The 27,457-nt window shown below is 40.0% G+C and overlaps 1 protein-coding gene across 2 annotated transcripts in view; it reads left to right on the forward strand.

Moving 5' to 3' along the window:
• Positions 1–27,457, forward strand: part of APOO (apolipoprotein O) — a 57,865-nt gene that overhangs the window by 11,593 nt on the left and 18,815 nt on the right. Inside the window, exons 2-5 of one of the 2 annotated variants that reach the window (XM_059679473.1) lie at positions 14,863–14,970; positions 16,841–16,960; positions 19,219–19,273; positions 23,954–24,049. In XM_059679473.1, coding sequence (XP_059535456.1) covers positions 14,863–14,970; positions 16,841–16,960; positions 19,219–19,273; positions 23,954–24,049 — 379 coding nt within the window. The remainder of the gene's footprint in view (positions 1–14,862; positions 14,971–16,840; positions 16,961–19,218; positions 19,274–23,953; positions 24,050–27,457) is intronic. The other variant, XM_059679474.1, reaches the window with a different exon arrangement.

The following is a 27,457-nucleotide window of genomic DNA, read 5'->3' on the forward strand; positions in this document are numbered from 1 at the left end:
GAGACACATGTAAAACTTTAGACAATAAAAAGTAAATAAATAAATCGTTACTGAACCTCTTAAAAATTGTTGTATACAGTACAAATACTGACTTTTCTTGTTTTTATTCCTATTTTATTTTTAAATTATTTTTATTTCTTTTTTAAAAAATTATCCTTATTGTTGCAGATGCCCTCCTTTTCCCCCCATTGACCCCCTCCACCCTGATCCCACTAAGCTATTGTCTATGTCCATGGGTTATGCATATATGCATGTAAGTTCTTATTTTAGCAGAAAGCTTCATTATGAATCCAGATTATTGTAGCTGAATTGAGCCTTGCACATGATTTTTTTCAAAAAAATTTTAGGTTTTCTTTTCCTTAAAGATGAAAAGCCGGTCACTACCTGAGATGAGGTGGAAAACAGTTGTGGCCAGTGAATTTGGCATTCTCTGTGCACACAATGGCCTATTAGGAAACGAAACCTATTAGGAAATGTTCTGTGTACACACAGTGATCTATTAGGAAAGAACCCTAAATAGACTTTACTTTGGCAGAATAGTTCTTCCTCTTAGAAGATGTAGATTTTTTTTTTAGTTGCTTGAAAATATAGAAGCATTCAAAAGGCAAGCCTTGAAGTAAATGTTCCCCTGTGATTTTTTTTCCTACCTATGTTTTCTAACTCAGAAAAGAATAAGTGGATTTAGGGTGCCATTCATATATATATATATATGATTTAGATAAGCAGTGGTAAACTTTTGTCTGAATGAGGGAGTTGAAAAATATTTGAAACATGGTACATTACATGTCATCTGTGTTCCAATTGTGTGAAGCCAGTACAGCCTAACCAGATGACTCAAAATCTGTCTGAAGAAACAATTATCTCATTCTTTGCCCCTGAGGTTTCTTCCTTCCTGTTTATCAGACAAATTTATGACTTCTCTGTGTGAATTTAATAAAATCTGATAAGTATTTTTAATGAGTAGGAAATGAAATAATTATAGGTGAAACATCATTTCTTTGCTTTGCTGACCTAATTTTGTGGTGAATTCTGCCTTCTAAAGATAAAATAGAAGCTGGTTTTCTGTAAGAAAAAGGAAAATGTTAATCTTGAAAACAGCCTCATTTTTTTTTTCTTTAGTCATCTCTAGATCACAGCGTATTTATAATGGATGAGAAAGAACTAGGGAATATCCATTACTCCAGAACAGAATTGAAAGTTTGTCATAAAATACTTACGTGTTTGTCATAGTTAGAAGACAGTTCTTTTTGTTGGCTCAAATCTGAACTCTTAAAACATTGGCTTCATAATCCCTTCACTGTGGAACAGATTGAAGTGATTGTGGTTTGTATTGTTGAAGTATAAGTGCTCCCAAATGTATACATTCAAGTGAGTGTCCATTAAAACAGTTATTTTGAAAGGACAGATTTAATTATTCTGTCAATATATTTCTTCCAAACACACAGTCACTGATCAATATAATTATTTCAAAAATATCATCACTGATCAAAACGTTTTTCCCATCTTCTTTTGGTGTTATCGTCATACTTTTTGGTAAATTCTTTTAACCCTCACCCGAGGATATTTTTCCATTGATTTTTAGAGAGGGTGAGAAAGAGAGGGAAAGACAGAGAGAAATATCAATGTGAGAGAAACACATCGATTGGTTGCCTCCTGCACCACCCTCACCAGGGCCCAGGCGGGGGGAGGAGCCTGCAACCAAGGTACCTGTCCTTGACTTGAATGGAACCCAGGACCCTTCTGTCCTCAGGCTAATGCTCTATCCACTGAGTCAAACCAGCTAGGGTGTAAATTCTTTTTTTTAAAAAAATAAATCTTTATTGTTCAGATTATTACAGTTGTTCCTCTTTTCCCCCCCATAGCTCCCCTCCACCCAGTTCCCACCCCACCCTCTGCCCTTACCCCCCCCCCCACTGTCCTCATCCATAGGTGCACAATTTTTGTCCAGTCTCTTCCCGCACCCCCCACACTCCTTCCCCCCCCCAAGAATAGTCAGTCCACTCCCTTTCTATGCCCCTGATTCTGTTATAATCACCAGTTTATTCTGTTCATCAGATTATTTATTCACTTGATTTTCAGATTCACTTGTTGATAGATGTGTAGTTGTTCATAATTTGTATCTTTACCTTTTTCTTCTTCTTCCTCTTCTTAAAGGATACCTTTCAGCATTTCATATAATACTGGTTTGGTGGTGATGAACTCCTTTAGCTTTTCCTTATCTGTGAAGCTCTTTATCTGACCTTCAATTCTGAATGATAGCTTTGCTGGATAAAGTAATCTTGGTTGTAGGTTCTTGGAATTCATCACTTTGAATATTTCTTGCCACTCCCTTCTGGCCTGCAAAGTTTCTGTTGAGAAATCAGCTGACAGTCGTATGGGTACTCCCTTGTAGGTAACTGACTGTCTTTGTCTTGCTGCTTTTAAGATTCTCTCTTTGTCTTTTGCCCTTGGCATTTTAATTATGATGTGTCTTGGTGTGGTCCTCTTTGGATTCCTTTTGTTTGGGGTTCTCTGCACTTCCTGGACTTGTAAGTTTCTTTCTTTCACCAGGTAGGGGAAGTTTTCTGTCATTATTTCTTCAAATAGGTTTTCAATATCTTGCTTTCTCTTTTCTTCTGGCACCCCCATAATTCGGATGTTGGTATGCTTGAAGCTGTCACAGAGGCTCCTTACACTATCTTCGTATTTTCGGATTCATTTTTCATTTTGCTTTTCCAGTTGGGTGTTTTTTGCTTCTTCGTATTTCAAATCTTTGACTTGATTCTTGCGATCCTCTAGTCTGCTGTTGGGAGTCTATAATATTCTTTATTTCAGTCAGTGTATGCTTAATTTCTAGTTGGTTCTTTATCACAACATCGAGGGTCTCAGATTTCTTGAGGGTCTCATTAAGTTTGTCGGCGGTTTCTAGAAAATTCTTGAAAAACCTTAAAAGTGTGGTTTTGAACTCTATATCCAGTAGTTTTCTTTCCTCCATTTCTGTCATTTGTGACCTGTTTCTTTGTCTCCGCATTTTTTTATGCTTCGCTGTGTTGATAGAGTGGCTTTTTGTTCTAGGTGTCCTATGGGGCCCAGTGGCTCAGCCTCCCCAATTACCTGAGGTGGACACTCTTGGTGCACCCCTTTGTGAGCTTTGTGCACAGTCTTGTTGTAGTTAAGCCTTGATTGTAGTTGGTATCACTGGGAGGAATTGACCTCCAGGCCAATTGGCTATGAGAATCATCTGTGTCTATAGTGGGAGAACTTCTGTGCTGAAGACACCCTTATGGGGCAAGACTTGCTTCAGTGGGGCTTTGGTGCTCACTGAGTCTGCCCTCTGAGTGTTTCCCTTATGGATCTGAGGAGTTGTAATCTGGATGGTCCCACGCTGACCACTGGGTACACTGGCTCTTGGATCTGAGGAGGTGCTAATTTAGCCTCTGCCTGAGGCTACCCAGCAGGAGCTACGAAGAGATCTGCAGATTCCCCTTCCTTGTTTGGGGTTTGGAGGTGCCCAAATGAGGCCCAGCTGTGAAGCAGTGCAAGCTGCTGTGGGGCCTTGGGCCTTCTCTTGGAAGCTCTGGGCATGTCTGGCCCAGCTGCAGTTTGTTAGGTAATTTTCAGATTGCAAAGGGCCAGGCCCTTCATATGCAAAAGCCTCTGCCACAGCTTGGGTGGGGCAGGGTCTCAGGGGATCAACAGGGCGTAGTAAGCAGCTATGGCTGATCCTCAGCCCTGCGTATTAGTGTCCCGGTAATTGCTGCAAGCACCTCTGAGAGAAAGCTGCTCTCGAGTTCCGAGTTCTGCTTGCTGCCAGACCGTCCGGTCTCTCCCCACATGAGTCCGGGTCCCCAGGGACTTCCCGGAACCGGAGTTCAGAGCAGTCAGGAGCTTGTGACTCCCTCCCAATTCAAAAAGACAGCTGCGTCCTCAGTCGTCAGACCTTGCTGCATGTGCCTCCATACCTCTGCACTTTCGCACCTCTTCTGAGTCTCAGTGTGCTTTTCTCTTTCCTTCTAGTTGTAGAATTTCCACTCAGCCAGCCTTCCTGTAGTTTTGGATGATGTCCGTTTTGTCTTTTAGTTGTATTTTTTAATTTGTTGTGGGAGGCAGCAATTTCCGGTGTTTACCTATGCCGCCATCTTGGTTTCTCTGTTTTTTTAAAATATATGTTTTTATTAACACATTGTTTGCAGGTAGTTTTTATCGCGCGCTAACAGGTGGCGCGGGCCATTTTTGCTAATTTTTGCGCAAATGGCAATGTTCAGTAAAATTACGATAACTTTAGTTTACGTATTTATACGTTACCCGCATTCTACCGCTAGTCTATAAAAAATGTATTAATACGTGTCCCGCACTCTACTACACTGGTAGAACGTATAAATACGTAAAACGTGTAAACACATTTCCCGCATATAGTGTGTTAATTTCAGAGAGGAAGGGAGAGGGAGAGAGAGATAGAAACATCAATGATGAGAGAGAATCATCGACTGGCTGCCTCCTGCACATCCCACAATGGGGATTGAGCCCGGGCATGTGCCTTGACCGGGAATCCAACTGTGACCTCCAGGTTCATAAGTCAACAAACAAACGCCTAGCCACTGAGCCACGCCAGGCTTTTTTTGGTTTTGTTTTGTTTTGTTTTATAGTGACCATCCTAAGGGATGTGAGGTGAGAAAATGCCTATTTAAAAATTGTATAAGTAATACTGAAATAACTTTTCTTTGAAAAAAATCAAAACAGTGCAGTGAAAGTAATGATCAGGTTTAGATTGTCCGCTTCCCTCTAATCCCCTTCTCAGAGAAGCCTGTTACCAGTTTGGTATGTGGCCCTCCAGATTAGACAGGATTGCTGCATAAAATATAGGTACTGTACTGGATGCTTCTTTTGAGGGTGAGGGCAAATTATTTTGGTGTACCAAGAATATGGACTCCTTTAGTTTCTCTTTATTTTTAATTCAATTTATGACAAATTACTAAGGACAACAATGTAGCCTGATTTGGGCATAATTGTTGATTGTTTGAATCATTTTTTTTTACCCTAAATTCTTTCACATAGTTTATTTTTGTTTTATGTTCTTTTTCAGAACAAGAATAAACTCAACTATATTGTTAGTTTTCAAAGACCCTTCTTAAAAACAAATTCATTTCAGATTTTTACTTATTAAATAATTGAAAAGAATCAGATTAAAAGCATTTTGTTTTTACATGAAAAATGCTTTCACATGAAAATTATTGCAGAAAATATTGATTGAAGATCAGAGAACCAGTGTAACATGGTGGGCGATACATAATTGTGCCTCATTTCCTATAAATAGGGGAATACCTAATTTTAAATGGCATTTACTTTAAAATGTCCCCAAATACATTTATTTTCCAAAGTGATACATATAAAAATGATCTGATGCAATAACTTTGGAAATAGCTGTACATTTTAATGTACAGGTTATATAAGAGCTAAAATGCAATAATTAAAGCATTAGATTGCTCTGGCTGGGTAGCTCAGTTGGTTGAGCATCATCCCGTACACCAAAAGGTTGTGGGTTCGATTCCCATTCAGGGCACATACCTAGGTTGCAGGTTCGATCCCAGGTTGGGGCTCGTACAGGAGGCAGCTGATCGATGTTTCTCTCTTTCTATCTCTCCCCCTCCCTCCTTCCCTCTCTTCTCTAAAAATTAATAAAAATTTAATAAAAGTATATCCTCAGGTGAGGATTTTTAAAAAAGCATTAGATTTATTTATGCAGTTTTTGATACCAAATTATTTTGAGTGGATTATCATCGAAACCCTATCTGACCTTGATGTATATGTACAGTGGAACCTCATTTCTTGAACTTAATTCATTCCAGAAGGCTATTCAAAAACCAAATCATTTTTTCCCCATTAGAAATAATGTAAATTGAATTAATCTGTTCCAAGCCCCCCAAATGATTCCATGTTTTAACCTTTCTTTTTAAAAAAATATATTTTTCCTGATTTCAGAGAGGAAGGAAGAGGGACAGAGAGAGAAACATCAGTGATGAGAGAGAATCATTGATTGGCTGCTTCCTTGCACGCACCACACTGGGGATTGAGCCTGCAACCCGGGCATGTGCCCTGACTGGGAATCAAACCTTGACCTCCTGGTTCATAGGTCGATGCTCAACTACTGAGCCACAGGGCTTAACCTTTCTTATGTACAGTACATGTCTGTTGTACTGTTTAATCTATAAATAAACACTTTAAAAACAAAAAGGATATGAAATGTAAATGAAAATTTAACAAAAAGGAAAGGAAATGTACAGTAAAAAATGAAAATTTGACAATAATTGTAAGCAGCAAAAAAACACAAAAATATTCACAGCCCAATATCCTGATATTTTAACAGGTATAAACTGACTCATGTTTGCACATTCTCTCCTTTGTTTGTCACCTGAGAGATGTATGACTCAGGTATCAGCATGAAAGGGTTGTGAGGTTGAGAATCGAATTGTTCAAGAAATGAGGTTCCACTGTATATATTTTAATCCTCACCCGAGGATATCTTTTCCATTGATTTTTAGAGAGAATTGAAGACAGATAAAGACAGAGAGAGATAAACATCAATGTGAGAGAGACACGTTGACTGGTTGCCTCCAGCATGCACCCTGACCCGGCCAGAGGTCGAGCCTACAACCTAGGTATGTGCCCTTGACCGGAATTGAACCTGGGACCTTTCAGTCAGCGGGCCAACATTCTATCCATTGAGTCAAATCAGCCAGGGCTCTCACCGTGATTATAAAAGGGGACTTTTTGATTTAGAATGTTTTTGATATTAAATTAGTATCCATGGTTTATCATTGCCTATATTTGCTCTATATAGCAGTCAAATCTGCTCATGGGTGTAGCTGAAAAGATTGTGGTTTGTCAGAAATCATCCTCATGTTCCAAACCTTTGGTTTCTTTTGTTACCTCTCTTTATAGCACCTATTCCTGGAGACACTGAGTCTTGGCATCAGTCTGTTGGGTGACTGCTAAAAAATAGAAGCGAGGGTGGCAGGAAGGCAGGCATAAACTTTCTGATTGTTGATTCTGCCTTTTCTCAGCAGTTGTTTCCCAGAATTTCTAGTTGTGGTACGTTATTCCTTTTTCTTTGTTACTCCTGCCCCTTGTCTGTTAGTGCACTTCCACAGGTGGTGTGGTGTAATTATTTGTTTATCCGCTTTATTAGACTGCGCAGGCAGTGACCACATCTTATTGTTTTTGAAGTTTGTTTTCATGAAAGAGTTGCTTTGATGTTGTCCTTTGACTGTGTGGCTTGCACAGCCATTAAATGAGGTAGGGAAACTCAGAGAAAAACAGGTTTCAGAGAAAGAAAATTCATTGTGAGGAAGTAATTGAAATGCCTGGTGAAGATATCCATGGGGAGTTAAACATACAAGCCTGAGACTTAGGGAGAGGCCCAGTTGGGAATACTGATTTAGGCATTAATAACATAGGATTGGAGTTAAAGACTTAGATATAAATGAAATTGGCTCTGGAGTGAGAAGAGGAGAGGGCTTGAGGAGAGGGTTAAGGACTCATCAACCTTGAAGAGATGGACAGAGGAAGAGAAGGCCCAAAAGGAGAAAGAGTGCCCTACAAAGTTTGCAGAATGAAGCTAGAGGGGCATCTTGAAACAAAGGAAGAGAGAGTTTGAAGATGGTGGAGTGATCACCAGTTTCAAGGTCAAGCAAGATGCCAGATGTCCATTGAAGTTTACAGAACTGGGAGGCCTTGGGAAGAACAGTTTTAGGTGCCTTGAGTAGTGAAGGGAGGAAGGACTAAAGTAGAGAAAGCAAACAGTCTGTCTTTCTAACTCTGTGTTGAAATATACATACAGAAGAGTGTACAGATCACAAGTGAATTTTTACAAATTGACTGTAGTAGTGTATCTAGCACTCTAGAAGCCTGTTAATGTAAAAATCGTTCAAACCTGTAAAGAATATCTATGATTTTATTTGAGCCAAACTGCAGACAATTACTGGGAAGCAAAATCTCAACAATTTGAGAGAATGCTCCTGAAAATGGCAGTTTTGCTACTTATTTTATACATCAGAATCCATTGGTGGTAGATTGGGGAGGCAGTAGAAAGCAAAGTGCTTCGTTTGCTTGCACACTTTCCTGAGGGTGATCTCTGCACATCTTAACAGCCTTTCCCTTTTTAAATTCTGATATTGAATGGGTTAGCCCAGTGGTTGGCAAACTGGCCCCTTGAGTGTGGCTCTTCCACAAAAATACCACATGCGGGCATGCACGTACAGTGTGATTGAAACTTTGTGGCCCATGCCACGGGGCCAAAGAGCCGCATGTGGCTCGCGAGCCGCGGTTTGCCGACCACTGGGTTAGCCTGAATACTCATTATGAATTCTACTAAATTATGATAGTCACCCAGCAGGAGTCCAGCGTCCACAGTTCCCATTTGTGATAACATCTGGTCAGGTCCAGGCGGAATGGGGTGGTTTTTCACTAGAAAGAGCCCCCTTTGATGCCAGAAAGGGAAGTGAACCACCCAAGATGTTGGGCAGCACATCAGCACAGGCTTGTTTGCCTGTGGACCTTTTACCCAGGCTCCTCCTGTAGTTTTCATCACACATTCATTCAATGCACCTGTTCTTTACCACACTCGGGTGTGTGCCTGACTCCTTCCTAGGAATGACCATTGGCCTGCAGTTGTTACCCATGTTGGCATGAATTTGGCACAGTTTAGGTGTGCATAGATTCCTTTTTAAGTAGAGTTTGCATACAGTGTGATGCACAGATTTTAAGTTGTATAGATCTTACAATGTGATTTTTGACAACTTCTGTATACACCTTCTGTAACCCGCACCCCAATAAAATACAGATCATTTCTGTCATCCCAGAAAGTTCCTTTGTGCCCCTTCTCAGTAAGTCCATCCCCCCTCCACACATTACCCCCAGGCATCGACTGCTCTGACTTCTATTACCATGGATTAGGTTTGAGGCCATAGAGTTCAAAACATTCAGAGTTCCTTAAAGTCTGGATGGTAAGAAATATCAGCAGATACACTTAATTCAAGTAAATCAGTGCTTCTCAATGGGGCTGGGGGATGCCCCCCAGGAGACTGTTGGCAGTGTCTGGAAACATTTTTTACTCATGCCTGGAGGCGTTCCTGGCATTTAGTGGGTAGAGGCCAGGGATGCTGCTAAACCTCCTACATGCACCAAAGGCCTCACAACAAAGAATGATCCAGCAGTATCTCATATAATCTCTGCCCTGGGGAATGTTAATCTGTGGATCTCCCAAGTCTCCTGGGATGGCCTTTGTTTTGTTTATTTGTTGAGAGCCTGTGGGAAGCTGAAAGAGTGACTGCCCGGAGGGGGCTTTGTTGGTTCCACTGACTTGTGGACACAGTTCTTGTTGTTGAGTGGGAGTGAGGGCGGACTTGGGGGGTAGACTAACAGGAGAAGTGGAAGAAGAAAACAATTTGGGCAATAAAGGGGCAGGTTTAGCGTAATGTTAAAACGAGAACTGTGGAAAAGAGGGAAAAATAAAGTAGACATTAATAATCAAAAATCTAATACATTGTTAAATTTTAAAAGTCAACAAGTTGAGATTGAAAATAAAAGATGAACAGCAGAATAATCATTTAAATTAAGAATTTAAAAAGTAATAGGGGAGGCTAAGGGACTGTCTAGGGCGGGGGGATAAAATGGATACATATGTAATACCCTTTGTAATACTTTAAGCAATTAAAAAAAAAAAGAAGAATTTAAAAAGTAGAAATCTGAATTAAAATGATAGGCGGCCGTGAGATGAAAAGTGAAATATGTGGAAAGTACATAGGATTAAGGATCGAAAGCAGGAATCGAGACTTCAGAAGGTCAACATAAGACATTACACCAAAGGAGGATGAATGCCCTGACTGGTTTGGCTCAGTGGCTAGAGCAGCAGTGGGCAAACTTTTTGACCCGAGGGCCACAATGGGTTCTTAAACTGGACCGGAGGGCCGGAACAAAAGCATGGATGGAGTGTTTGTGTGAACTAATATAAATTCAAAGTAAACATCATTACATAAAAGGGTACGGTCTTTTTTTTTTAGTTTTATTCATTTCAAGCGGGCCGGATCCGGCCCACGGGCCGTAGTTTGCCCACGGCTGGGCTAGAGCGTCGGCCTGCAGACTCAAGGGTCCCAGGTTCGATTCCGGTCAAGGGCATGTACCTTGGTTGTGGGCACATCCCCAGTAGGGAGTGTGCAGGAGGCAGCTGATCAATGTTTCTCTCTCATCGATGTTTCTAACTCTCTATTCCTCTCTCTTCCTCTCTGTAAAAAATCAATAAAAACAATAAAAATAACAAAGGAGGATGAAGATAGGGATCAATATGAACCTAAAATGCTGGATGGGGAGTGAAAGGGGGGGGCAGCTATTACCCACGAGGAAGAGAATCAGAAACAAAGTCCAGGGTGGGGCCACCTGGCTCAGTGGAAAGTCCCCAGCTCAAGCAGTGTTGTTAGTAGGTCTGGGACAGACTCAGAGGGCAGAGAACACTGAGTTCACACCTCCAGATATCAGCAGCCTAATAGGCCCTCTCCTGGGGTGCGGGGAGGGACTACAGTAACTGTGTCAGCAGTAGCTGGCCAACCTTTACCCTGGAAGCAAAATAAAATTTTTTAAAATATATTTTATTGATTTTTACAGAGAGGAAGGGAGAGGGATAGAGAGTAAGAAACATCAATGAGAGAGAAACATTGATCAGCTGCCTCCCGCACACTCCTCACTGGGGATGTGCCCGCAACCAAGGTACATGCCCTTGACCAGATTCAAACCTGGGACCTTTCAGTCCGCAGGCCGATGCTCTATCCACTGAGCCAAACTGGTTAGGGCAGCAAAAGAAATTTGTAGCAATATTTTCTTGAAATGAAGACCTTTCAAGATGAACACATAATACTTTCAGGGTGTGTTAATTATTTTTAAAGCAGGTAAAGTAATAATCACTTAAAAAAATAACTTCTAGCTCTTTATTTGCTTCTGAAATATGGGAATTGCCTTTTTTGTGTGTGACTCCAGGCATACATTGCAACAGACATTTTTGTTCTGGTTTATTTGTGTTTTGTGAGTATTAAGAATAGCCTAGTTTTTCACATTACAGACACTGCAAATCTCAGCACTGTGATTTCCGTGAAGCTGAATCATGCCAAAGTACATAGAATAAGTCAACCACTTATTTATATTTCACCTCTCTTCTGTCCATTTAGGCAGGCAATAAACAGTCAGCATTTGTTACGTGTGAGGCAGTCATGGGCACTAGAAATACAAAGTAAGACATGGCCCTATCCCGAAAGGGCTTCCAATCTGGTAGAACTTGATAAGCATAAATAAATGGACAGATAAGAAAAGCAATGAATCTCCCTGCTTTTTAAAAAATCTTTATTGTTCAGATTATTACAGATGTCCTCTTTTTTCCCTCCATAGCTCCCCTCCACCCAGTTCCCACCCCACCCCAGGCCCTTGCCACCCCACTGTCCTCATCCATAGGTATTGCATACATGCGTATAAGATCTTTGTCCCATCTCTTCCCACCCCCCCCACATCTCCTTCCCCCCTAGAATTGTCAGTCTACACCATTTCCATGCCCCTGAATCTATTACATTCACCAGTTTATTCTGTTCATCAGATTTTTTATTCATTTGATTTTTAGATTCACTTGTTGATAGGCATGTATTTATTGTCACTTTGTTGTTCATAATTTTTTATCTTTACCTTTTTCTTCTTCCTCCTCTTCTTAAGGAATACCTTTCAGCATTTCATATAATACTGGTTTGGTGGTGATGAACTCCTTTAGCTTTTTCTTGTCTGTGAAGCTCTTTATCTGCCCTTCAATTCTAAATAATAGCTTTGCTGGGTAGAGTAATCTTGGTTGTAGGTTCTTGTTATTCATCACTTTGAATATTTCTTGCCACTCTCTTCTGGCCTGCATAGTTTCTGTTGCGAAATAAGCTGATAGTCGTATGGGTACTCGCTTGTAGGTAACTAACTGTTTTTCTCTTGCTGCTTTTAAGATTCCCTCTTTGTCTTTTGCCCTTGGCATTTTACTTATGATGTGTCTTGGTGTGGTCCTCTTTGGATTCCTCTTGTTTGGGGTTCTCTGCACTTCCAGGGCTTGTAAGTCTATTTCTTTCACCAGGTAGGGGAAGTTTTCTGTCATTATTTCTTCAAATAGGTTTTCAATATCTTGCTCTCTCTCTTCTTCTGGCACCCCCATAATTCGGATGTTGGTACGCTTGAAGTTGTCCCAGAGGCTCCTTACACTATCTTCATATTTTTGGATTCTTTTCTCTTTTTGCTCTTCTGGTTGGGTGTTTTCTGCTTCCTTGTATTTCAAATCTTTGACTTGATTCTTGGGATTCTCTACTCTACTGTTGAATCTCTGTGTATTATTCTTTATTTCAATCAGTGTATGCTTAATTTCTGACTGATCCTTTTCCATTTTATTGGCATTCTCACTAAGATCCTTGAAGGTCTCAGTAAGTTCCTCAAAGGTCTCACTAAGTTTCTCGGAGCTTTCTAGAAGATTCTTGAGTAACCTTACAACTGTGATTTTGAACTCTCTATCCAGTGGTTTGCTTTCTTCCATTTCTTTCATTTGTGACACGCTTCTTAGTCTCCGCATTTTGGCTGCTTCCCTGTGTTTGTTTACCTCCAGGCCAGTTGGCTGTGAGGACCAGCTGTGTCTACAGTGGAAGCGCTACGTGCAGGAGACACCCTTATGGGGCAGGACTTGCTTCAGTGGGGCTTTGGTGCTCACTGAGTCTGCCCCTTGAGTGTGTCACTTATGGGTGTGAAGAGTTGTAATCCGGATTGGTCTCACACTGACCACTGGGTACACTGGCTCTTGGATCTCCAAGGAGATGTAAAGTCAGCCACTGTCTGGGGCCACCCAGCAGGAGCTACAGAGAGATCTGCAGATTCCTCCTCTTTGGATGGGGTTTGGAAGTGCCCAGATGAGGCCCAGCTGTGAAGCAAGGCAGGCTGCTGCAGTGCTGGCCTTTGCCTTCTTTTGATAGTTTTGGGGCTCCCTGACCCAGCTGCAGTTTGACAGGTTTTAGGCTGAGAAAGGACAGGCCATTCATAAGCAAAAGCCACTGGCACAGCTTGGGTGGGGTTGTAAATTGGGTGGGGTCTCAGGGAGTCTCCAGGGCAGAGCAAACAGCAAGGGTTGCCAGTCGGTCCTGCACTGGAGAGGTCCGACCGCTGCTGCGCGCACCTCTGCCTGGAAGAAAGCTGCCCCCATGTTCCTGCCCCAATGCCAGACAATCCAGCTTCTTCCCGTATGTGTCTAGGTTTCCCAAAGTCTCACCTGGCACTGGAGCTCAGAGCACATGGGTGCTTGTATCTCCCTCCTAATTAAAAAGTGGCACACCCAGGTGCCAGCCCCTTCCACACTTCTGCACCTTCTCACCGCCGCACCTCCTACCAATTTCAATGCTCTTTCTTCTTTATTTTTCTAGTTGTAGTTCTTCCACTCAGCCAGGTTTCCTGCGGTCCTGAATGTTAGTTGTTATGTATTTTAGTTGTAATTTTGATATGGTTGTGGGAGGCAGCAAGTACAGGTGTTTACCTATGCAGCCATCTTGGTTCTCCATCGAATCTCCCTGCTCTTAGGCAAGTTGTGCAGAAAGATAAAGCCAGTATAGAACGTTCTAAGCAGAGGAATTAGCATGTGGGAACCCATGAAGCTGTGAAACAGTATGGGAGAAATATAGGGAATTCAGGTTTTGTGGGAGAAGGCAGAATGACAGAGATCAGGTTAGAGAAGGTGGTTGCAGTGAGATTATAATGGACCTTGTTTAACCCACATGAAAGTCCTAGGTGATGAGTTCCAAAGGATCTCAAATAAGGGTAGAAGATAATCAGGTTTGTAGTTTACAAAGATTATTCTCTGGCAGTGTGGTGGTTCGAGCCATCAGAGGCCAGGTGAGCAGTTAAAATGCTGCTAAACAGTCCAGGAAAGAAGTGAGGGCCCAGGTGAAAACTCTACAGGAGGGGATGGAGAAAGTGAATTGAGGTCATTCAGTAGGCAGAATTAAGAGGACTTAATGACCAATAGAATGGGATGGCAGTGAAGGATGACCTCAGAGTTTCTGATTAGGTTTTCTGGCTGGGTGATAGCACCATTCCTGAGAAAGTAGAGGAAGAGGGGCACATCTAGGAACAGATGCTAGATGATCAAGTGCTGTGTAAATATAGGGGATTATTGAGAAAAAGCTTTCTGACTTGATTCCACAGCACACATCCACGCATTAGGCCTCGTGTGGACTTGGAGGTACAGATAAGCTCCTGATGAGTTGGTTTTGGACATTCTTGATCTGGGAAGCTTGTGTCCCATCTGAGTAGAAATGTCCAGAAATCATAGGGTGAGTGAGTTGGTAGCTCAGGAGAGAGTTCTGGGCTGGAGTTGTATATCTGGAAGTCACTGGGCATGAGTGACCCCAGTCAGGGAGAGCAAGGCACAGAAAGAGATTGAGTTTGGGAACTGAGATCGGGGAGACCAGCTCTGGATGGGAATGGAAAGGGGGAGCTTCTGAAAGTTTGATTAGCAGAATTACAGACATAATCTTCACTCTATTCAATGAATTACTAGGTGAGGTCATGAAAAACTCCTTCCCTTGTTGTTGGGGAACATATATATATATATATATATATATATATATATATATATATATATATATATATAATCTTGAAAGGCCAAGTAGAATAACTTAGAACCTACTGTCTTTGGGAAATTAAGATAAAGGTGACCTGAAATTTGAAGTCCATGAAAACATGTTTTCCAGGCAGGAGTGGCTGAGGTTAGGAACATGCTTATGTTGTGCACATTCATTTCATAGCATTGAGATAAGGCTTAAGATTGCTTCTGTGTTTCAGGTAATCCAGAGGTCCGTGGGGCCAGCCAGTCTGAGTCTGCTCACCTTCAAAGTCTATGCATCACAGAAAAAGGACTCAACTCAAAAAGCTTCTGTGAACATTAGTGAGGTAACATGCTGTTCATATTGTGATCTATTTTGAGCATCTGATTTACTGACCATAGGAAGTATACAAATTGTGTATCCGGAAGATACAACATTTTAGAGGATATTTTATAGGAGAAAATACATTTCCTTATAGTTTATTATTCTTTGTGAAGTAACTAACCTGGCTTTTTCAACAGATAAATTTTAATTAATGGTACTTAGCGTAGGGCATAATATTTCCTAATTTTTTAGTGGGGAATCTGCTGTGTCCCAGTAGATTGTAAGCACAGTTTGCTTCTAAATGACCTGCCCAATTCCAGACTGCTTATCATGTCAAGAAAATATTTTTCTTTTTCATCTCTAAAAAAAGAAAAAAAGAAATTAAAGACCTGGCCTCATTCTGCTTCTTGGCCAGATTAGAAGCTCATAAATAGATGCTTAATGAATACTAAAGAAATAAAACAAGAAATCTCTCCATTTACTTTTTTGTCTGTACTTGCCACTGATTATTTTGGATATTTGGTTTCTGTTGACAGTGAGTAAAGTGGCATAAACATCTACCTTCAGACGTGAGCAGGGTTACTTAAATGTGTTTACATAAAACTAAATAGTTTATCTCTTACCCTTTACTATCTTCTTCTCAGGCCCTGGGGCAGTGGAATTTTTGAGGGTGAGGAAGGCTGCCAGTAGTGGCTGTAAAAAGTTTATTCTCTGGGTGGGGAACAAACCTGCTATCCTCCTTTGATTAGCACCAGACTGATCATTTGAACTAAGTAACATGCTCTTTAGTTATGCTGGAACTTTTTCTCTACTCCCCTCCTGTCTTCCCTTTAGAGCAGCGGTTCTCAACCTGTGGGTCGCGACCCCTTTGGCGGTTGAATGACCCTTTCACAGGGGTCGCCTTAGACCAGCCGTGGGCAAGCTATAGCCCGCGAGCCGGATCCGGCCCGTTTGAAATGAATAAAACTAAAAAAAAAAAAAGACCGTACCCTTTTATGTAATGATGTTTACTTTGAATTTATATTAGTTCACACACACACTCCATCCATGCTTTTGTTCCGGCCCTCCGGTCCAGTTTAAGAACCCATTGTGGCCCTCGAGTCAAAAAGTTTGCCCACCCCTGCTAGACCATCCTGCATATCAGATATTTACATTACAATTCATAACAGTAGCAACATGACAGTTATGAAGTAGCAACGAAAATAATTTTATGGTTGGGTCACAACATGAGGAACTGTATTTAAAGGGCCAGAAGGTTGAGAACCACTGCTTTAGAGCAAGCATGTCAAACTCACAGCCAGTGGGCCTCATGCCTCGTTTAAACGAGCTTGACATGCTTGCTTTAGAGTAATATTCTTTTTTAAAATGTTTTTTTAAATTGATTTCAGAGAGAAGGGAGAGGAAGAGAAGTATAGAAACACCAATGATGAGAGAGAATCATTGACCGGCTGCCTCCTGCACACCTCACACTGAGGATTGAGCCTGCAACTGGGCATATGCCCTGACTGGGAATCGAACTGTGACCTCCTGGTTCATAGGTCGACGCTCAACCACTGAGCCATGCCGGCTGGGCTAGAGTAATACTATTCTTTTCCCAAACTAAATCTAAGGTGGAACACCAAATTTCAATATATTAAAACAGATAAAGGGGAGCTACTTTGTCTGCTACCAGTAATGGGGGGAGGACAGTAAAACACCTCATAGCCCTGCTCTCTTGGCCTTGGCTTTATTGATTAAGGAAGTAAGGTGCAGAGATCCTGTGAAGCAAGGTTTAGGGCGCAGTTTATGAATTATTAGAAATACAGTGCCTACAAATCTGATCATTGATTATGTTATCTCATTGCTGTATAGACATTTTTATTTCTTTTTGTTCTGTTTTGTAATATATGCAGCTTTCACTCTACTCTGTTCCCGAAGTTCAGTCTAAATATGTGGAGGAGCCAAGGACTCAACTTGAAGAGAGCATCTCACATCTCCGACAGTATTGCAAGCCATATACAAGTTGGTGTCAGGTACAGTTCTTCTGAAAACGGAGTGAACACATTTCTGTTTAGAGTCAGTAGTGAGAAGTCTGAATCAGCTGCATGTTTTCAGAAAAAGGCACGATAAAGGGTCTCAAGTTAAGAGTGCACAACTTACAAATGTTCATCAGTGCCATCTCAGGTCAGGGTGGGGGGAGCAGAGAGCTTCCTGGTGGTGGCAATGGCCATAGCTGCACAGAGAATTTCCTTCCCACTGGGCAGGAGTGGAGGGCTGGTAAGTATCTTGGTCACAGCTATGAAAACACTATTGTCTACAGGGAGAGGATATGAAGTTGGAACTCTAGAGGAAGGAAAAGAATACAATATAATGATTTTATGTCAAAATTGGGAAGTCCCCCCTAGAGATTCTACAAATCACCACTTTAAACAGTAATGGTTACAGAACATTTTGAATGCTATAATAGGAGGGTAAATAACTAACAAAGGGTAGAATTACATATTGAGTACTGAACTATTTGCCCCAATAATCCAACAACTACTGTACAGATTGGCTTCTACCACTGCTCAGGTTTTAGATCAGGCATTTGTCATTATGTTCACGAAGGCATTTCTGTGATGTTTAACATCTAAAATTGAAATTTACGGTCTACAGGATGCTTTTGTGGGCTTTGATACATATATTTGCTATACTTGATCTTGATTTTGAAAATTGATGGAAAATTAGTAAGAAGCATGTAGATATTTGTCACCTGGTCTAGATTTACGTTGCTTGAGACTTACAAACTCAATTTTTATCCAGAACTTACTTAAAAATTTTAAATTTTCACTGTCTATGTCAGTGCTGAACCAATTTAGAAAGAAAATAGTAAGCACAGACTCTATCAACAATATAATTAGGCCATTATACTTAAGTATCATAACCATATTATTGTTATGAAATACCTAAAGACTATATATGAGTTGTAAAACACTTAGACTTTATTCTCTTGTTCTAGAATATTTTTAAAACATCAGCTAGTGGTTAAGATAAGGTCAGCAAAGTTGTGCAAATATTTTTGTATTACGTAGGCATAGCTGCTGTTATTTCTCTCCTTTTTTTTTGGTTCTGAAAATACTTTGTCTCTTGCTTTCAATCTAAGGTTGCTTTTTACTTTTTCATCTGTATATGATACTCAGTGCAGGAAAATACCTCTGTCAATGATAGAATAGTTATCAACATGTTTATTTGCACTACTTCTAAATAATTTTTGTGATTATAATCATCTTGTTTTCCTATAGAATAAAGTCTTTAGGAAAATAAGATGATTATAATCACAAATTAATGTATGGATCCTTTTTTCAGGCCAAGAATTTCTAGCCCCTTTCTTCAAGAACTAATTTAATTTTTCTTCATAGTGAAAAGATTATGCCAGCAAAAAACATGGGCAGTCACTCTAGACATTGATCTGTAGCTTTGCTTTTTTTTTTTAATGGGCAGCAAAAATCAATAAGTTTTAATGAAGTGATAATCAGTTTTTACATGTTTTTTTATGTCCCCCTTCAAATTTAGCATTTATTATTTAAGTCCATTTAACAGTATTAGGATAACTTGTTTTGATTTGAACTAAATTATATAAAACAAATCCTTTTCCAAGTGACAACTGGTTCTGATACCTTCTGATACCCGCACATCTCTTTTCCTTTCTTCACTGGTAGACTTCTTGAAGGTGGGTACCTTCTAGGTAGTCCCTTGTTCTCTTTAGGATCATTTGATAGTCATGTCCAAAGCCTTTTTACTGTCATTGTTAAGGGAATAATAACACTTCATTTGCTTTGGGACTAGGGTAAATATCTCTTCAAACTTAGATACAGACTCCTTTGTCCCAATAAAGCTAGTCATTCCTTCTTCAAATGGGCAGTTTTTTAGACATAGGCTTTAAAAGCATGGCAAATCAGGAATTAGACTTAATATGAAAGGACATATTTAATTTCACATGGAAAGGATTAATTATTGAGGGTATTGATTTTTGTCCATTCTCCTCAATTTTAACAGAGAATGAAAAGGCTGGGTTGTTGAAACCACTCTACTTGAAATCTTTGTTTCCTGTGGCAATCATAAGCCATTCTGCTGAACAATTTGTGGTGAAGGGGAAATTACAAAAGAAAAAAAACACAAAAAACCCAGATAGACACTATATTTGTTTGAAGAGTGTTGATAATATGATTTTTTATTCAGTAAGGGCAAATATATTTATTGTTACTTTATAATCAATAAATTCTACTCATTCATTTTCTTTTCACCCTTTTAGGAAATGTATTCCCAAACTGAGCCCAAGATGCAAAGTTTGGTTCAGTGGGGGTTAGGTAAGTTTAATTTTAATGAGATATAATCAGTTTCTTCATTAAAATTGGACCCTTTAACCAGGGTTCCATGGATGGCTCCAGGAAATGTGTGAATTACTTAAAATTGTATGCAGAATTTTAGAGAGCTATGTAGGTTTCTCTGGAAAGATGATTTATTATTTTCATCAGATTTCAGAGGATTCGTGTACCCAAACACTCAGGTAAGTCTCTTCAAGATCATTAGGATTGTTGGACTAGCAAATGCAGATAGATATACTGGATTTTTTTTCTTTAAATCTATTCCCGGTACAATGTCCTTAACTCACACTAATCTACACTGACTCATCAATAGGTTTTCAGAATCAGGAGAACTCTTTTGCATAGCTATTAATACATTTTATAGAAGTTTAAATGCAGGAAGGAAATGGGTTGGTGTGCCTCAGAAAGGCCTTATTGCATAATTAGTAGTGTTTTTTTGTTTGTTTGTTTGTTTGTTTTTTGTATTTTTTTATTGGTTCTTATTTTTTTCAAATTATAAAAGAAAGTTTATTTAAAAAATCACAGTTAGAAAGGTGAGCCAGCTGGGCTGTGTGGGCTCAGGAAACGAGTTACAGAGGCAAAAGAAGGGCCCTAGAAAGGGCCCCTCCTTGGAGCTGAGGGGAAAGGGAAAAGTAATGCACCTGGGAAAGGAGAGGAGGGAAAGGTTCGGTCATGCTCCAGGCAGAGAGAGACAGAGACAGAGAGGAAGAGTGTGTCTTCATTGATTTTTAATTGTTGACAGTATTACAGATGTCCTCCATTTCCCCCTTCCCCTTTGCCCACCTCCTTCATTGTTTTTTTATTGTTCTTGATTGTTTTTCACAAGCACTTATCACATAGACGTATAAACTGGGTTCACCGTCTATGTTTTGACTAATCTCAGCCAGGAACTGGTAATATATTTCATTCCTCATATTGGACATCTTGCAAATCAAACTCTTATTTTTACAAGTGCTTGTTTCCATGACAGAATAAAATAAAATGAGTATAGTTTATTTCTTGTGAAGATCATTATAGAGTGTTGATGTGCTGATAACCCTTAAACTACCAGATAAATAAATTTTTCATTTGAAGACAGATATATTAATAGCCTACCGGTTCTTTAAATTATTCATGTATGTTCATAAGTAACATCTTAATTTTATTAATTTTATAAACACTTATTTAGTGCTTATTATGTACCAGGAACTAGTCTCAGTACTTTAAAAATACTAATTCATGGCCCTGGCCGGGTGGCTCAGTTGGTTGGAGCATTGTCCCATGCACCAAAAGGTTGTGGGTTCAATCCCCGGTCATGGCATGTACAGGAGGCAACTGATCGATGTTTCTCACATCCATGTTTCTCTCTCTGTCCCTCCCTATCTCCCAGCCTCCCTCTCTCCCCCTTCCACTCTCTAAAATCAATAAAAACATATCCTCGGGCGAGGATAAAACAATATATTAATTTATGTATAATCCTCATCACAGCCTTGACAGGTACTTTATTACCTTCTCTTTTTTTGAGGAAGGAAGAGAGGGAGGGATGGAGGGAGGGGAGAGAGAGAGAGAGAGAGAGAGAGAGAGAGAGAGAGAGAACGAGAACATTGATGTGAGAGAGAAAGATCAATCAGTTGCCTCCCATATGCACCCAAACTGGGGATTGAAGAACCTGGATATGTGCCTTGATCAGGAATCAAACCCACCACCTTTCAGGGTATGGGATGACGCTTCAACCAACTGTGCCACACTGGCCAGGGCTATTACCTTCATTTTTTTAAACCTAAGGAAACTAAAGAACTCCTGATCTTTTACCTGGACGTGTGTGACTGGTCATGTGTCATTGTTACCTGTTATTTCCCATTGATTCAGAGCAGTAGTCATTATTTGCAACATGTAGTTTTTTCTTCTCTTGAACTCATAGTTCAAGAATAAAGGTTCTTAAGAAACACTCCATTATGAGTTGTGTTGTTGTCTGCCAAGGCAATTAGTCCATTCCCCAGCACTCATAGCCAAGTCATGTTACCAGAAGCTAGGCTTCAGCTTCAGTGCAGTCCTATAGTGTCTCTTCTTTCCCATTTCCTTGTGATTTACCCCCTTCAGCTCAGCTCACCAAAGCCATCTGGTTGTCCTTCTGTCATCTGCTCTGTGTAAAATTGAAAACACCATGCTGATAGGCAGAAAATAAATGGAAGTAGAAAATTGTCTCAAATGACCCACGCAAAAAGATGGAAACTTAAAACTAGGTTAAAAGCAAAGTAAGCAAAAGGCCAGACAGGAATTAGTACCAAAAACACAAGCCCTATAACAGTATTTAAAATGACCACATTTCCCAAAGAACCCAGGAAACGGAAAACTAGGATGTGTCTGGTATTCTCTGGGGGAGAGAATTACTGAGTACTCCAGTTCGTTCAGTTCCGCATACGTCACCATAATGTCAAGCATTGAAGATCAAGGCTGATTAAGACAGTGGTCCAACCACTGCTGCGTATAATAAATCATTCAATATTAGTGCAAACACAGAGGTGGTCACAGACCACTGTAGAAGGTACAGAGGAAGGAGCCTGGATTAATAGAGATTGGGGAGCTGGAAGCAGACAGGGAAGGATCTCTGTGATTAATCTTGAAGAAACCGAGGTAGCCACACCAAAACATGGGGGTAAGACTTGGGCAGCATTCCACACAGCAGGCACGGCACCATCAAGGCTTGGATGTATGACTCAGTGTTGCGTGTGCCGGGAACTGGAAGCAGAGAGTGCTGAAGATGAGGTCGAGAAAGAGATGTGAAGGCTTTTTAAGTCATGACCCAGCTAAAAGCTATTTGTTAATTTCATGCAGTATTCATCAATGCCTGGCAGTGTTTTTAATAAATTATCTGTTGTACGAACATTCACTGTTACCACTGAGGAAAGTCACATAGAAGTCTGAGCAGTGCACGATTAAGGATTGTATGTTCTTGTGGAGACATAAAATACGCCCCTGATTGATTAAACACAAGGTAGAAGTAGTATCAAATTATGGTACAGAGAATAAATATGATGAGACTTTAGAGGAGGAAGAGAGGTGTGGGCCGATGAGCATAGGAAAGGCTTTTCTGTGTAATTAGGACTTAAGCTGGCTGTTATTTGATGGGATTGGGAGAGGAGATGTGGCGTCATGCAAGTATAAGGCATGTTCAGACGTGGCAGATAGGCCTACGTGTTGCCTTTATTTTTATTTATTTTATCACTATCAATAGTGATTATTTGCCACATATACTTGTGCTACAAGTTTCCTTCATTATCCAAATTTATTCTCTTCTTGAGTTCGAATAATAAGTTCAGATAGCAAAGTATGCTTTTCCCCCTGAGCCTAATGTTTTTAGTTCCTTAGTTTCAGAGAGCAGGCAGCAAAGCTTCAGAGAGTGATAAATTTATCCAAATCTATAGGCTTACTCCATTTTCTTGTGCTTTACTTTATTGCATTTTTTTTTTTATTTTACAAATTGAAGATTTGTGGCAACCCTGCTTAGAGCAGGTCTATCGGTGCCATTTTTCCAACAGGCTTTAGATGATGGTTAGCATTTATTAAGCAATAAAGTATGTTGTAATTAAGGTATGTACATTATTCCTTTAAGCCTAATGCTACTGCACACTTAATAGACTGCACTACAGTATAAACATAATTTTCATAGGCACTGGGAAACCAAAAAAATCATGTGATTTGCTTTATTGTGGTGGTCTGAAACCAAACTTTTTTTTTTTTTAAAGAGTTCTTAGATTTTATTTTATTTATTTATTTTTTTTAAAATATATTTTATTGAGTTTTTACAGAGAGGAAAGGAGAGAGATAGAGAGTTAGAAACATCGATGAGAGAGAAACATCGATCAGCTGCCTCCTGCACACTCCCCACTGGGGATGTGCCCGCAACCAAGGTACATGCCCTTGACCGGAATCGAACCTGGGACCCTTCAGTCCACAGGCCGACGCTCTATCCACTGAGCCAAACCGGTTTTGGCGAGTTCTTAGATTTTAGATGAACAAATGGTTTGATGAAAATCTTTAGTTATTTTTTAAAAATATTTTTATTGATTGCAAAGAGGAAGGGAGAGGGAGAGATAGAAACATTAATGATGAGAATCATTGATCAGCTGCCTCCTGCATGCTCCCTACTGGGGATCGAGCCTGAAAACCCCGACATGTGCCCAGACCTGGAATCCAACCGTGATCTCCTGGATCACAGGTCAATTTTCAACCACTGAGCCACAACTGGCCGGGATGAAACCAAACTTTTTATATCTCTAAGGTATTGTGTTTGGATAACAAGAGTTTGGGTAGCAAGGATCTCTATTTGTATTTCTCCTCGTGTGAATAGTTGATTCTGGTCTGTAGCCTTTAGGAATATGAAGGTAATCTGACATTACTGTCAGTAGGTTGTCAGACCAAAAGTGTTTGGAAATTGGATACTTGGTATGTGAATAGTAAATCATAAGGCATGTTTCGGCATGGCAGATAGGCCTATATATTGCCTTTATTTCATGTTTATCATATAAAAAGAATGTGTTGAAAAGAAGCGTATTAGCAGAAAGCCAAGAATACATTATTTAAAAAGCATCTGATACTATATATACTTTATATTTAAGATTTTTTGGTTTGTTTTTTAATGGGCAATTTATGGAACTGTTTCCTGGTCTGATTCTGTTGTAGATAGCTATGAATTTCTCCAAAATGCTCCTCCTGGTTTTTTTCCAAGACTTGGCGTTATTGGTTTTGCTGGCATTGTTGGACTCCTTTTGGCTAGAGGTAGGTACAATTTTGTGAATTAAAAAAAAAAAACAGTTCATAAGGGAGAGAGAAGATACATATTTGGTTCTTTTCATTTACCAGTTTTTAGAATGAGTTGGATCCTGGGTATGGCCTTCTTAATATATAATTGATATAGTTGTTTTCTCCAATATATTTGATTTTAAGCATATATAGAAATTGTAAAAAACAAACAAAACCTTGAAAAGTTATATATTCTTGGTTGAAAAAAAATTAGTTATCCTTTATAGGCACATTTACTTGATCAAGTTACTATTGCTCTTGGTACAGAAAGAGTGAAGTTTTGTTAACCAAAGTCTGTCATACCTGAGACGCTGTTTTTAAATTTTTCACTCTTAAGAATAGGCTATTAATCACAGTAAATAGAACAGTGATTTCATAGAAATTTTTTAAATTTTTTGATTTATAAATTTTTTGTAGCTTTAGTCCTTGAGCATATAAAATTTTTTAAACACTTAAAAGTAAAAGCTAACAAATGCCAACGTAAAAATATTACTACGCTACACTGATGGACTATAAAACATTTATAGAAAGCCAAGGATGAAAACATCGTTCACTATAATGAAATGAATTTGTTATGCTCTACTTGATGATTCACTGATTGTGAAATCCAGATTTTACAGAATGTCCTAAAATAGAAAGTTTATGAACTCTGTAATCAAATCCCCATAAAAGATAACTATAGACACTATAGTTTGGTATCCATTCCTCCACTTTTAAAAATCTTCGCTGTACATGCCTTAACGGTAATATTAGAATCTGGAGAAACGCAGCACTGGTGCCACTCCCCCAGCCTGTGAAATGAACTCTCGTTGGAGTTTCTGCGCCATCTTCCCATCTATATCAGAATTAAATTTAGAGCCCTGACTCAGTTGGTTGAGCACTAAACGTCCCATGCACTAAAAGGTCAAGGGTTTGATTCCCAGTCAGGGACATACCTGGGTTTCAGGTTCAATTCCCAGTCTGGCTGGGTGTGTATAGGAGGCAACTGATCCTTGTTTCTCACATCAACGTGTCTCTCTCTCTCTCTCTCTCTCTCTCTCCCTCACCCCCCTTCCTTTCTCTAAAATCAATAAAAAGCATTTCCTTGGGTGAGGATTTAAAAATACACACACACACACATGCACATATAAAACCAATAAACAGCCTTTATATGTTATCCTGTGTAAGTATTAATAATAAACATTGCACTAGCATCTATATGCATCCCATGTAAAAACACGTGTCTCTCAGTGGAGACTATTTCTCATGTCAAGTCAATTTCAAGTGTATTTCCCTGTTTCATCCTCTACATGTTTTCTTAACCTCATTCTCAGGTTTTTCCCAGCTCTCCATCCTGCTCAATTCCCCTTTTCCCCAGGCTGCAATCCTCTCAGTCTGGACTGACATTCAGCACAGCTGTTTTCTTGGGACACGGCTCCACACTCTGTTGGGTGTGACCCCCTTTTCCGGTTCCATGTCATCATCTCCTTGGTTTGCTCTGCCATGCTGTTGAACTACATGCTTAAGTCACTTTCAAAAAAGCCTATGTTGGAGGTAAACTTTCCAAGTCCTTGCAGGTCTGAAAATTGCGTTCTGCCCTCATACCAAATGATAGTGTGGTTGGGCATAGAGTTTGTTTTCCATCAACGCTTTGAAGGCCACGTATTCTAGCTCAGGAGTTGCAGATGTGAGAGTCAGAAGCCAGGCTGGAAGCTTGTTCCTTTTGAAGTAATTCCTTTTTTTTTTTTCTTTTTCTGGAAGCTTTGAGGAGCTTCTCTAATCTGCAGTGCTCTGAATTTCCATGGTGCTGTGACTACATATAGTTGTTTCATTCCTGGTTAGGCATTTTGGTGGCTTGCAGTCTTCAGCTGCAAAAAGGCATCTATCTACTAGTATCTTGTATTTCTTTGAAAATTTACTCTTATCTTTTTCCTTCCCGGACTCATATGCATTAGCAATTAAGTTGTTTAAACTAGCCCTGTATATATTCTTATTTTATTTTATTTTATTCCTTTTGATTTTTTTTCCTTGGCCATTTGCAAGACCTCTTTCTTGTTCTCTGAATGTTCCTTTTTCTTAGAACTTTTTTATAGTAGCTTCTTGAATTTATTTGATGATAATTACAGGTTTAGTTTTGTTTTTAATTTCTTGTTTCCTATAGGGTCATTTTTTCCTTCTTGCTTATCTCAGTTTTCTCTTTTACATTGCAGGCTTTCCTCAAATGACTAGTGATCCTTGGTTGTACAGTCATGTTTCAGAGCAAAGCGATTGAAATGCCAATCGGAACTTTTTGGGTATAGATGGGGCTTGCTGGCAGGCAGGTTCTACCTCGGGATGAGCTGAATGGAAACTGACCTTAATATGAGAGGTGCCTACCCTTAGTGCCCGAGTGAGGAAGGCTCTATCTACTCTCAGGCACTCACATGTATGTGCGCACTACACCACATATCTTGGTTCTCAACAAAAATCTATGGCATTTCTTTAGAGACAACTCATCCACTTTTTAAAAATATATTTTTTTATTATTGATTTCAGAAAGGAAGGGAGAGAAAGAGAGAGAAAACCAAGGATGAGAGAGAATCATTGATTAGCTGCCTCCTGCACACCCCACACTGGGGATCGAGCCCATAACCCAGGCTTGTGCTCTGACCGGGAATCGAACTGGGACCTCTTGGTTCATAGGTCGACGCTCAACCACTAAACCACACTAGCTGCGCCATTCCATCCACTTTTTAAATTTTTGCCTGGAGAGACGCCTGGCCACAGGCAGTTTTGCGCTGGGCTGGTGTGGGGGAAGGAGAAGGTCAACTGGTCCATGCACAGGACTTGAATTTATACCCCTGTCTTTTGTTTTGTTTTGTTTCGTTAATCCTCATCCAAGGATATTTTTCCATTGATGTTTTAGAGCAGCGGTTCTCAGCCTGTGGGTCGCGACCCTTTGGGGGTCGAACGACCCTTTCACAGGGGTCACACGACCCTTTCACAGGGGTCGCCTAAGACCATTGGAAAAGACATATATAATTACATATTGTTTTTGTGATTAATCACTATGCTTTAATTATGTTCAATGTGTAACAATGAAAATACATCCTGCATATCAGATATTTACATTACGATTCATAACAGTAGCAAAATTACAGTTATGAAGTAGCAACAAAAATAATTTTATGGTTGGGGGTTACCACAACATGAGGAACTGTATTAAAGGTTCGCGGCATTAGGAAGGTAGAGTACCACTGTTTTAGAGAGATTGGAAGGGAGGGGAGAGAGACAATCAATATTGGTTGCCTCCCACACCCGCCCGGACTGGGGCCATGGGTCCCATGGAGCTTGCAACCAAGGTACATGCCCTTGACCAGAATTGAACCTGGGATCCTTCATTCCCCAGGCTAATCTCTATCTATT

Source organism: Myotis daubentonii, chromosome X (genome assembly GCF_963259705.1).
Source record: "Myotis daubentonii chromosome X, mMyoDau2.1, whole genome shotgun sequence".
NCBI classification, from domain to species: Eukaryota; Metazoa; Chordata; class Mammalia; order Chiroptera; family Vespertilionidae; genus Myotis; species Myotis daubentonii.